We start from the raw sequence: 14,210 nt of genomic DNA, 5'->3' as shown, positions 1-14,210 counted from the left end.
TCACAAACGAAACAGTTTTATTACACAATTTGAACGACGTTTATACGATGTAAAATGTTTTATTTAGACTAGAAAGAATATGACCATTTTTTTCTCAGAAATGTGCTTGTGTGTTTGTGTGACTTGTGTATTATAATTAATCCAAAATCCTAATTTATGAGGATTATGGATTTATTTATTATTTAAAAAAATAGCTTATCTTACTAGCAACATATCGATGTATTGCAACACATAATAAATTATGATATACGGCACACAAAAAAAAAGAAGGAATTTGTGATCATAAATACGCCACTTTTACTTGAGGTCTATAAATATCTTTTCTGACAAATGATATTGGCAAACATGTAACACATATCGATTCGTAATGAATAACAGTATACAGTAAAAATGGTTTTTTGTCAATCTGAATAGCCTTTTGAGTGATGGGAATTTTTATAAAATGTAGTTTTCTGAATCTACTTTTACTTATACTAACATATGTTACTAATCTGTGATTTATGACACGGGTTTTTCATCATATTTTGCCCAATTTTCAACCAATTTGCTTGAAAGTATTATTTTTAAAATCAGCAAACTATGTTTCATAAACACAAAGCACAAAAAAACGATTTCGCTAATAAAAAACACGGTAGAAATGCGCAAAAAAATCTGCAATTAAATTATCGTAATTTTTGTACTGTTTCAATTTTTTTGTTGTTACAGGCATAAAAAATATCCAATCGTAACGGCTTTTTTGTCAGAATCTGTTAAATCTTTTTAATATACTGTAATTTTTTGAAATTTTTTTCACAAGAGGGTAGCATAAGACTATGAAGGGAGGCAATCAGATACCAACATATTTTCGCAGAGCGCTAATCAACCGCGGATCATTGTGATGGGAAAAGGTTAAGTCCTATTACTTTTTTTGGTTTTTCAAAATGAATACATATACAATACGCCATTTTTCCATTTTATTTTTTTTAGTATTGTGAAAAATTCTTACATGACAGAGAAAAATGGTGGCTATATTTGAAATCAGCATACAAAATAACATAAAAATCAATTATCAGATTACAAATAACTTTCAAATTCTATATTTGTTGCCCTGTGTAATTTAAGGAGAATAAATAATCTTAATTTAAATCCCAAAGTCAAGAACTATCATTTTAATTTTTTTTTTTTAAATATTATGAAATCATTTCATTAGCTTAATTTTTAGGATTGATTAAGAGAAAAGATATAAGGAAATTAAAAACAAAATCAATTTTTCGAATTGAGAATGGTGAAAATGATCATAATTTCAAATTTAATAAACTAAGATATAAGTTTTTGAGATTAAGGATAAATCTTCAATTATACTATTCACTAATAAATATATTATTTATTGTAAAAAGAAAATAAAGATAAAATCTACTATACTTTTCACGGCTCTTGGATTCTAGGGGTGGGATATGACATATATCCAGCAGGTTTATACCTAATAAATCATTTATAAGCAAGTTTATCTTTATGATTTTGTTTCTGATTACAGTTATTTCATTTACATGGGCACATCGGCCATTGAACAAACTTTAATAAAAATTTTAGTCTATATTGATCATTATAAACCATCTGATGTTACTTAACTTTTTATTGAAACCAAACAGTTCACATAGTTTCAATATTAACTATTAATTTCACATGAGTAACCTCTTAAATTTTCTTAATTCCAATTCCTACTGATTGTATTATTTTAATAATTTAGAATAAACATATATATTTTAATTTGTTTTCCACTGAGCTTTTAAATAACAATTCAACTGAGTTTTAGATTTTTATATTATATAAATTTGTGAAACAGCAGTGATTATTTATATAGCAAACGAATAACAGATACAAACTCATAATAAAGAAAAATATATTTATATATATATATATATATATATATATATATATAAATAATGTGAACAAATATAAAATATAAATATATACAAACAAAGATTTGTCAAACAATAAATTTTTATTCATTTTGAGAATTATAATACATTCCAAAAATCTGATGAGGACACCACAAGACTTCCTTGTACGCCTATTAAATTACATATACACATTTTTTGCTGCCTTCATTTAAACTTATTTCATTTGAAAGTGAGATATGATCCTCCAATTCTTTAATAAAGTTGACAGTAATGCAATTGCTGAAATATTAGTTATTAACATCAAATACTTATACAATTCTTAAGATTCAGCAACCTTACCTGAAATATTAGGATAGAGTAAAAGTCCTTTTATTACTCTTTATATAAATGCATGTCTTATACCTATCTAATACTACATTTTTTAAAATTATTATGATGTGACCATCAACAAAATGAAAAAAAAAAAACGAAGTATCAGATATTTCACCAAATTTGATGTATGCACTACATCATGACTTACTTATACACCTATTAAAGTACATAAAATTTTATTTCATTAATAACTTCTGATATTTTTTCATTTTTTTAAACTTTTTTTATTGTAATTGAATTATTATTTATCGTAAGATTTTTTTTACAATCAGAAGTTAATAATTATAAATAAATCATTTAAATTAAAAAAAAGGAGATGAAGTCTGATTCGAACCAATGCGCCTTTCCGTTATAAGATCTAAATATTTCATTAATTGAAATTTCATTTGGTTATAACTCTGGAACCAATGAAAATACGCACCACTTATGACAACCGTTGAAAAGCTCTCAATGAGGGCTTATTACTGCAGTTAAAAAGTCCGAAATCCAATTTTTTTTTTGGATTTTGGGGTTTTTTGGACACTTTTTTGAACCACTTCGGCCACGCCGGCGAAGGATGAATGACGCCAACCTGATACTGCGGGGCTCTGGGGACCACCACTACCATGCTGTAGTGGGGACCCAACTACCGCTGAGGGAAAATCCGGTCAGACTTCAATGGACGAGCCGCAACTCCCTGACTTCGCCGGAGAGCAGCATCCAGACTCAACAGCTCTTCTCAGAGCTAACGCAAAAAACGGCTCTTTTCAGGGCCACCACAAGGTTATGAATTACATGCCGTTGAAGCCATTTGGCAACAGTATGTACATGCGTACAGATATCATGCCAAAACTAGTCAAAATGGATTCAGGGATGATCAAAATGGATAATTCTGTTGAAATCTGAAATTTTTTGTGATCACAATACTTCCTTTACTTTGAACAAGGAAGTAAAGGAAAAAGTTTTCATTATAACCAGGTAGTATGTTCAAGTTTTACTCTTTACCAAATTCAATAATTTTTATAATCCTTTTCTTATTTTGTAGAGGTATAGTTTCTCTGGTGATAGTCCTATCATAACTTTTTTTTGGATGACTTAAGATAACATTCTCTATAAGACAATTTGATGATATTTTTTATTATTCATCATCAATATTGCTTTGCATAATTGCTGAAGTAATTGCTTTGAGCATGCTGTAATTCTGATATTTAGTGTTTTTATGTAAAACAAATTCAAGAAAACTGGATGGAAACATAAGAGTAAAAATGCAATATATATAAGGGACGATCAGAAAGTAAGTTACACCCACTCTATGAAACAAACGCTTATTTATAAGACATTTTTTTTTTAAACAAAAACTACATATTTTTATCTATTTTTCGACATAATCACCAAGTTTTTCTAAACAGTTTTCATAACTTGTGACAAATTTTTCAGTTCCACTCTCATAAAAATTTTGTACAATTTCTTTCAACCATTTAAGGATGAATGCCATTTAAGAAATGCTTCCTTCGGTTCATCATTAGTGAAACACTCCCCTCCCAAGACCAAACAGGTGGTAGTCACAGGGGTGCTAGGTCAGGGCTGTAAGGAGGATGAGACCACACTTCCCACTTGAATTTTTGCAGTAACTCCTTTGTCACATGAGCTGAATCAGAAATAGTATTGTCGTGAAGGAAAACGACCCCATCGCTTACTCTTCTGGCTCTTCGATCTTTAATGGCTTTATGCAATTTTTTTTAAAGTGTCACAATAAGATTCGGCATTGATTGTTGTTCCTCAAGGCATAAATTCACAGTAAAAACAACTCCCTCAGAACTGAAAAAGACTGTCAGTGTAACCTTTTGAACATGTGGGAATGTTTTCACTTTTTTTGGCTGACAAATTTTTGTGTCTCCATTTATGTGATGCTCATTTAGTCTCAGGAGTGTAATGAAGCGCCCAGCTTGTATCTCCTGTGATGATTTGTTTCAAAAACTGTGGACCAGTCCTCAAATAACATTGAAGAAAAAAAGAGCAGAGGCAAAACGTTGATGTTTGTGACTGTGAGTCAATAGATGTGGCACCCATCGTGCACACACCTTACGGTAACCAAGCTGATCGTAAATAATCACTAACAAACTACCATAACTGATGTTAAGTTCACTTGCAATCACTCTAGATCATTTCATTGACGGGTTTAGCTTACCTGTTGTGTTTGCAGTTGAAGGACGCCCAGCACTCACATTTGTTTTTCAGTTTCTGAACATTTGGCACTATTTTCTGATCATGAGACATAACACTGCATTCTCACCATATACCGCAACAACTTGGCGATGAATTTCACAACAATTGTAATTTTTTGCCCACAAAAATCAGACTGCTGAATGCACTTCTAATCTGGATGAAACCCCTACAGGACACGCCATATTGACAACGACACTATACATGCAATGAATATCATACAGAACTGTTGCTGGGAGAGCGTGAAGACAACACAACTAGTGCTGCCACTACAAGATATTAATATATCCCTTTCAGCTGAAGAACATGACAAGGGTGTAACTTATTTTTTTATCCACCTATCCTATTCCTGAATTTCAGACAATCTGAGATTCTTAGCAACCATGCTCTGCAGCAATTTCTTCGTAACAAAACTTAACACAACAGAAAATTAATGACAAATCTAATACAAAAAATTTTACTTAATATCCAATTATCTTATCTAATAGCAAAATGAAGATAGTCTAAATTGTTTTATTGCTTAACAATCTTGTTATTTTGATGTTTTACTTACAAATTAATAACTGAAATAATTATCTTTCTTTATAGATCTATTACATTTTTTTTATAACCAGACATTATAATGACAAAATAAATAACATTTTGTTTTGTGACAGCAAGGCCATTATATAAATAAATTATTATTAGTTAAATAAATTTGTGTTTATTCTAAAAATTTAAATAAATAATTCTAGCTGTAACATACATCCCAAAGTAATTATTTATGTGAAAAAACATAAATAATTGCACATCATTAGAATAACAATCACCTTGATTACTACAATTTATAGACATGACAACATCTAAAGAAACAATACATTCATTAAATTGTATACATACAAACACACATTCACGTACAAAAATCAATGCCTTAATTAAAAACTTTTTTTAAAAATATTATTTATGAACATGAATACTAACCAAATGAGTTGCTCATTGTAAAGAAAAATACTAAATTCAACATTAGCAGAGAATGTCGATTCAACTTGATTTACAAAACACTGTACATGAAGGAATGTATTTTTATCCAATGGTAAAAACTGCACTCCTTGAAATACATCTAGGATATCACAATGTTCAAGATGGAGCATATTGTGTAGATACTGAAACAAATGATAACATGAAATATTAATTATTAGAAAAAAAGAAGTTAAATAATAATTTCAGATCTTTACACAATATACCGAGGATAAATATTAAGTTTTCCGCAAATAAAATTTAATATACTTGAAATATTTTCCCTATTCCTCTACGTTCTTAAGAACAATTAGGATTAGTTAAATGTTGATTCTTTCTTATAGTTATATAAAAATTACAATTTTCATTGACTTAGTATCCATATTAAATGTTTTATGTAAAATATCAGAAGCCTCTTTTTTAAGTGTCGAGTCAGTTGTTTTTGTTGTGTTAAGACAATATAAGATCTCCTTCTTCATTTTTTTTTTATAATTTTTAAATGTACAAACATTTCTATATCCTCAACTTCTACAGATTACAAAGCTTTAAAATGTTTTGCTAATATTTTAAAGAACAATTTTCCTAGAACACCTCAATCAGCTAAACATTTATATGAATGGTACAAAATGGAAACAATTACTTCTCATAAATGAGTTCTGTGCAGGTAAGCTTTATATAGCTATTAGTATTCATTATATGACACAATAACTTAGCAGTTAGAAAATCAGGTACAAAATACAAACTTTAGCTAGTAAACGACATATTAGTTCAAATAATATTTTTTATTTCTTATCTCTGTAATTTCTAAACCATCAATTACAAGACAGAAAAATTATGTGACTTAAATCCTATGCTAAAACTTTTTCCCCTTATACCATGCAAAAAAAATCTTTCTAGATCCAAATAACAATTCGGCTAATTATTAAAAAAAATACTAAGTGGAGTTAATATTTATATATAACATATTGTTTTCACGATAAGGAATACATTCATTCTTTACATTATCAGTCCTAATCTTTCTTATGGCTGTAACACGTATAAAGTATCTAAGATATAAGCAGCATTAGCTTTCTTTGAAAGCAATGATGCTGTTCACATAACCAATCTGTGATAAAGAGAATGAAGATATTACTTATAGAGCTAAACGTAACTTTCATTTCAGCGAGCGAGGCATACTTAATATGCAACAATATATACAACTCAATGAACAAGAAAATCAGTTAATTCTTTGCATAACATGGGAAGGTTGTTATTCTTGAGAACATGTCATTTATGAGGCTGACAGTTATTACATGTTAGGTTGCCTACAACCATTACAACAGTTATAGTATTTAATATGGGTAAATTAAAAAAAAATTATTTATTAAATAAATCATTACATTTCTGAACAGTTATGATCATATTATATAATAGGGTGGGGAAAACGTTTCTTTGTATTTTAATGCAAAATTAAAACAAGAATTTCAAATGAGGTTTATTAAACCAAATATGTGCAGTTTTGACCACCTTTTGCCATTTTTGAGGTAAAATTATAATCTTATCACCATAGAACTTCTGTATTTCTGGATGAAAAACTGTGGTAAGTGATTTTTATAAGCCTCTTTTGAAGCTTTATATATCATTAAGAAAATTCTTAAGAAACTGAAATAAATGGTACTCTAATGGTGCAATGACAGGACTATATAGTGAATGGATCAAAACTTCTCGGATAAGCTCTCCCAATTTTTTGTGGGTCACCAAAGATGTGCGAGGTCTGACACTATTGTGATTGAAAATAACACCTTTTCTACTGATCAATTCTCATTGTTTTACCTCAGCTACTTGGCATACTCTTTCCAATTGTTGACATTAGAGGATATTAAAATACATTGTTTGATAAGGTGACAGCAACTCATAACGAGCAATTCCTTTCTGATTCCACAAATACACATAGCAACGTTTTTTAGTAGTAATCTACAGAACTAATCTTCACACAATCTACAAAACTTCACCTTGTTTTGACCACAATCTTTTCTATGCATTATTGTCATACACGATCCATTTTTCATTGCCTGTAATGAGCCATTTCAAAAATGGTTCTATTTGAAAGGAAGTTTTAACAACAATTTGCAGATGGAAATCCAATTCATTAAATTTTTCAGTTAAATCATAAGGCAACCAACCAGTTTTTTCTTGTACCTAGCCTTCTTCAAACAGCTTAAAACTGTTTTGTGGTCAATATTTAGTTTGATATTATAATATTTGACATTAATAATAATATAGTTTCATATTATAATTTATTACTGATATAATGACTGTTAATGTTCTTGCTCAATCTTTTCCCTGATTTCAAAGACTTTTTCAGTCATTGGCTGACCTGAGCAAAGTGCATCACTGACATAAAATTTTTCTGATTGAAAATGCCTAAACCAGCTTGCGCCAACACATACTGATAGTATAATGTTCATAAGCAACACAATTTTTTTAGCTTGAATCGCACTCTTCCCTTTTATGTAATAAAATTTCAAAATGTATCAAATTTCTTGTTTAGTTTCACTCATTTTCAAGACACAATAACTTTTAAATAAACAAATATATCATATCCTTTCCAAAAAATCCCTTTCGGCATGCCGGAAGGCGGAGGTAGATTTCACTGGTGCTAAGTAGAGGATTTGAATACTAGATCATGGATTCCGGTGTTCTTTGGTGGTTGGGTTTCAATTAACCACACATCTCAGAAATAATCGACCTAAGACCATATTAGACTACACTTCACTTATACTCATACATAACATCCTCTGCAGTAATACCTGACGGTGATTGCCAGAGGCTAAACAGGGAAAAAAGTAGAGGATAAAAGATATTTCCATCTTAAAGTTAAGAAAAACTTCAAATTTACTCAATACGACAACAGTTGCATGTGAAAAAAAGTTTCACATTTTTAGCATACAACAAGCCCCATCTTACAATTTCAACAACATTTTGGTCATCCCTTGCTGTAAGGGTTGGTCATATCAAAAATTATTTCAGACAAAAATTTTAGGTAATGTTTAGAGGACTAATGATGACCACTTCAAACAGATTTGATAGTGTGCCTATTAAGGGATGTATGATTTTTTGTCTTCAAAACCCCATTTTTTCCAACCCCTGGGCTAATGGTTGGTGATATCAAAAAACGTTACTTACATAAGTTTTAGGCCCCTATCCAAAGAATAGTAGGAACAACAAATCTGATATTTTACTTTATAAGAAAGTTATAGCGATATTTTGCTTTTTTTTTTAAAAGCCCCCATTTCCATTCCCATGGTCCAATAATGTGTCTATCGTCTGCAATGCTGGTCTGAGGATGGCGATCATATTCCTGATTTTCCACTCATTCTTGTCCTTCCTTGAACTCTTTATGCCAGGCAAACACATGAGTCCTAGACAATGTACGGTCCCTGAACTGTGCAGTCAATCTCCGTAAAATTTTCATCACTTGTACTCCTTCACAAGCAAGAAATTTTATAATCATGCATTGCACAGTGAAGAGGTGCACCTGTTGCCCCGACATCATGAGTGTTACTGAAGAATTGGTTGTGAGTGTGAAATGGCCGGCTTTACCCATTCCTAATGACCCCACTCAAGCATACTAGAAGCACGGACTCAGTCCTACTAACCGTAGATGCTCAGGAACAAAAATCCCATTTATTTGATTTACTCTTGTACAAGCCCCTAGAGCACTTTCTTGACCACTATTAATCAATACTCTTTTTGATTATAAATATCCAGCTTGTAGCTAAACTACAACAATGTTTTCACTAAACTACGAGAAATAAAACTTTATGGTGAAAATTTAAAACATTTCATGGAGATAATAAAGTGCAAATTGTTTAAAATAAAAAATACTAACTTTTAAAAAATTTATTTGAAAAGCTCACCCTATTATAAAAATTGTCAAGTTTTGTTTTTATCACAGAAGTTGAATCTTTTGCATTATCACCATTTGTTAATAAATCATTAAACGGACCGATAAATAATCTAGCCATAGCATACGCTTGCCGAAGAACGGCATGGCATACAGAATCATGGACTTCAGACCCTAAATATTCTCTACCTTCAATACCAGATCTGTATGGCACATTAACAGTCTGAAACAAAGAATAATTAAATATTAAATAAATAATAAAATAACAAAAGATAACTACAATGCCTAGTAGTACAAAAAATATATAACTTTTAAAAAAATAAAATAAAGTGAACAACTAATAAGCAAAAATAAATATAACATTTCAACAAGATGTTAATTAAACACATTCTTTTTCTCATACAGTAGAATAAAAGGAACAACAGAAAAACTGACTTAAAATGAAAAATATATACATTTTTAAATAGTAATTATATGTAAAAAATACAAATGATCACATAATATAGTCTATCAGCACTAACAAAGTACATCTAAAAAGCTAAATTTGTCATTCCATCATCATTAGAAGATAAGATTCTGAAGTTTTAAGGACTATTTTCAAATCCCTAATTGAACAAAAAACAACCGAACTATCAATCAAGAAATATACATAGACCTCCTGCACGAGAGCTAGTATTTCTACCAACTGAAATAACATTTATTTATAATAAACATAAAGTTGATTACATTTTACACTGATGGTCTATTATAAATGCCAAATGTATAACTCCCCCAATTTAAATTGGAATTATCTGAATTTTCATGTGAACCACGATGATCAAGGAAAAATACATTCCTAAAAATATGAATCTATATTCATGAAATAGTGAACAGGATTAAAAAAAAGAGCACTTACATGTGAGGTATAAAAAAGGAAAACTGATTAGTACATGTAGTTTGAGGAAGTGGAATTTTGACAACTATATTTAAGGGTTAGTAGAAGGAGAAAGGATGCAAAGAAGAAAAATGATGGAGTTAATAGGTGGAGTGAAGACTAGTGAGGTTCAAGGGGACAAAGAGAAAGGCTTGGCCAAGGATGGATGGAGAAATTAGTGGTGTAAAGGACCTCTGCATCTTTATGTAGAGAACTTTAAAAAAATGCCAACATATAATTTTTTCTTTAAATTTTTTTACCTTAACAGTATTACAAGCTTATGCCCAATATAATGTTTTCTTGGTTACTAAAGCTGCATTAAGTTTTATATGGTCAATTTACATTGAAATGTAGTACTACTTTTGCTGAAAATAAAATCTAATTTCAAGATCACAAAATCAAATTTTGAAAGTGAGTATTATATTAAGCAATAAAAGCACAACAATTATAAAATTATATATAAATGAACTAAAATTAATTAAGAAATTCTGAGTGCTCTAAATCATTATAAAAATTGATTTAAGTACACAACACATTAAAGTTACACTAAGAGTAAATTTTAAAGCAAGGAAAGAAAATTTGTTATTATGAAATATGATATATTTGACTTATAAAATAATAGATAAAACTATATTTGATGTAATACTCTGTAAAAAAGGTAACAATATGACAATGTCACACTTTCATTCACACAAAAAAATTACAAATTATGACTTGGAAGAACAAATCTTTTTGTGTAAGCTAGTCTTTAAACTGTTTTGAGAAAAAGAGGGTCACATATTTATTTCCAAGGGGATTACATACCCAACTTTACCAAACAGGTATTTCAACCACCCATTCTTTGATCTATAAGCAGCCTATCTTAAACAGCACTGAGGGTGGATAAACACTGTAATCAAGGTCCTAGAATCTTCAGCATGGAGATCCCGTAGGGTAAGTACAACATCCACAAATCCAATTTTGGGAAAGGGTCCAGAAAAAATAAACATTAGTGGGTGGTGAGAAAGAAAGATCTTCCCATCTGGGTAGACTGAGATAGTTTATTATCATGACCAGAACCATATTAAAATATACTGAGTTATAAAGATGGCTAAAGTAATCTAAGTTATGCTTTATTACGCCATACTGTACTGTTTTCTGGACAACTGGGAGATCTATTCTTCTTGTTTCCATCTTCAACCATCTTACATATCACACAAGTGTAAACAAGTTACAAACAGCTTGGTAAACATATTTAATTATTACAGTGCTGGATTGTGTAATATAAAAATACAAATAATTAGGTTTTATTTTAGTTTGACATGTACTTAACCAATACTCAATTTCCATTTCATATTTTAATAAGCAATTTAGAATAATTATTAAGTTAAAAACGAAAAGATTACATATATTTATAAAACTTGAACAAACTCAAAAAGGACAGAAGGACTTTCTGAAAAAAAATATAGGACTAACAGAAAAAATATTCAGTAGGAAAAAGAAAAACTATAATTCACAAGACTGAAATCAAACCGACAAAAACTTAGAACAGTGTACTACAGCGTAACTTTCAGAATGAACCAAACCCCGATTAATAGATTTTACTCAAAACTTAATTATGGCTCACCAGAAAAAAATATATACACACAAGCACACACCATTTCATTTGATAAATAAAAATTTGTAAAATAAAATTCATCATAACTTTTCAACATATAAGAAAACTGTGTTCAACAATTTCAGTTTGGCTATGTGTAACCTTTGTAGATCTGATTCTATCATCCACAAAGTAACTAATAATCAGTCCGTGGCGTGTTTCAAACATTTTTGTGGCCCGTAAAATAAAAAAATGAGTTATAAAAAGCCATTTAATTTTATTAAATACTGCTATAACTATAAAATAACCCCAAAAGAATTAAAATATAAAACAATGAATATCAATATTTTGACTTATTTAATTTCATTCATTATTTATAGTTTGTAATAAACTGCAGCAGTGAATGCACAAAACTAAATTTAGTAAATATATAACAGTTTAAGAATTTCCTGATCATATGGGCATATCTGTTTTCTTCTGAAATAAAACTGTTAGCAACCTAATTTTTTAAATAAATAGTATAATTGAATTAATTATAGTATTATTGTATAATAGTATACTTTTCATGTAAATTATTACACAATAAATAATTGAAATACAACCATATTAAAAAAATATAGAAAATGTTCCATAACTCAAAAGTAGTGTACATTGTGAGGTGGTATTTTGGTATAAGGTGACAGATAGGCTTATAAAACAACATAAATATTAGTAACTTCTATTACCACTTATCTCCATGGTGGAGCAGTATTGTCTCTGCCTTTCATCCGGAGGTCCTGGGTTCAAACCCCGGTCAGGCATGGCATTTTTCACACACTAAAAAATTCATTTACCATTCATTGTAATAGCAAGAGGGCATAAGCCTATTGTAACTATGTAAAATAAATAAATAAAATTACTGTATTGTACTGCAACCCTCAGCCAGTACAGGTTAGAAATACTGGCCCAAAAGTGAAAAATGTCTGAAGACCTCTGCCCTAAATTACCCATCAGAGTAATCTATGACACCAAGCCTCTTCTTTCACCTTGATATTATTCTAATTTAATTTTCTGTTATCTGTATGTAAATTAAGAGATTGTAAAATTGACTACCCTTGACTTCAAAATTCTATTTGAACAAAAATACACGCATTTAGAATTACTGCAAATGTAATGAGTTATTCCCTACAGAAAGCAGCTAAATCTAAAAAAAAATTCTATGAATTAGTCTCAAAGGGTTTTGTAGTCTGAGATTTTTAGTAATCTGAAGATTAAGTGATCTAAAACTTAAAAAAAATCATTTATTCTCTTAATTCAGTGTTAAATACTTCTGGCTTACAGTAAACAATGGTTAACTTAAATGATATGCATTGATTGTATGAGCTTGGGAGAGGAATTCTGTAATTTCAAGCTGGATGTCACATTTGTTCGTTATATTTTAACAGTTGAAGGAAATGACTTATTAAAAATAGCAATCTACAGAAAAAATTTACAGCTATCTAAAGAATCTAACAGGAACATGAAATATTGTAATTAAATTATTAGATTACGACAATATATTTATTTCATTATTAAAGTCTACTTTATCTTCAACTGCATAAAAATGATTAAATTTTACTTACCTCATATACAAAATGAATTTTAAAACAGGGTAATGTTTCTAGGAAATATAATTTACATAGACATCAATAAATAGAAACATAAGTTGCATAAAAGCAAATACTGTACCAAGTGAAAAAATTAAAATTTAATACTGTTATAAGAAACTGCTCATATAAAATTATTACTAATGTTGCATCATATACAATCACTGCCTATAAGAAAATTTTATATGATGTAAGATGACTGAATTGCTAAAAAACAATAGATGATAATTAAAGAAATATGTAATAATCCATTTTTGATAAAATGGTAATATATCATATCTTACAAAAATAAGACTACAGTAATGTGAACAAAAAGAATTTGGTCAATTATCACAGTCTCTCCAAAACCTACCCAAAACGATGAAGCATTAGATCTATATTCTACCACAACAAATGCCAAATAATTTTGTGAAACCGGTGTCACTTATCACAATTAATGTTTCTAACCAGTCATTAATGTTGTTTAATCAGTTAGACTAGACGGCTATTGCATCCACAAAGTATTTTACCAATTGGTACAACAAGGTATAGTTACCCTATCTCAGCATATACCAAAAGTATCTGCTTTCAAAGCATAATATGTAGTGGATTTATAGGAATTTGATTAGTGGAAAATTAATAAAATTTGCCCATTATCACAAATTACTGAAAAAATTACATCATAGCATATTTCATTTAAAAAATAAAATCATCCACTACAATGTAGTTTTGGAAAAAATTATAGAAGGTTGCTGTTGTACAACAATGTAAGCTACATAGA

General features: G+C 29.5%; 1 protein-coding gene across 6 annotated transcripts in view; it reads right to left on the bottom strand.

Annotated features, from left to right (window-relative positions):
• Positions 1 to 14,210, bottom strand: part of Ccz1 (vacuolar fusion protein CCZ1) — a 73,398-nt gene that overhangs the window by 55,289 nt on the left and 3,899 nt on the right. For all 6 annotated transcript variants that reach the window (XR_012756205.1, XR_012756206.1, XR_012756207.1 and 3 more), the window contains exons 4-5: positions 9,350 to 9,559; positions 5,415 to 5,596 (exon numbers count right to left, since the gene is read on the bottom strand). Coding sequence is in view for 3 of the 6 variants with exons in the window: in XM_075364696.1 (XP_075220811.1) it covers positions 5,415 to 5,596; positions 9,350 to 9,559 (392 nt within the window). In the remaining 3 variants the exon portion in view is untranslated. The remainder of the gene's footprint in view (positions 1 to 5,414; positions 5,597 to 9,349; positions 9,560 to 14,210) is intronic.

This window comes from Lycorma delicatula, chromosome 4 (genome assembly GCF_047948215.1).
Source record: "Lycorma delicatula isolate Av1 chromosome 4, ASM4794821v1, whole genome shotgun sequence".
In the NCBI taxonomy this organism is placed as follows: Eukaryota; Metazoa; Arthropoda; class Insecta; order Hemiptera; family Fulgoridae; genus Lycorma; species Lycorma delicatula.
The sequence above is the reverse complement of the archived record's forward strand: the minus strand, read 5'-3'. Positions and strand labels throughout refer to the sequence as shown.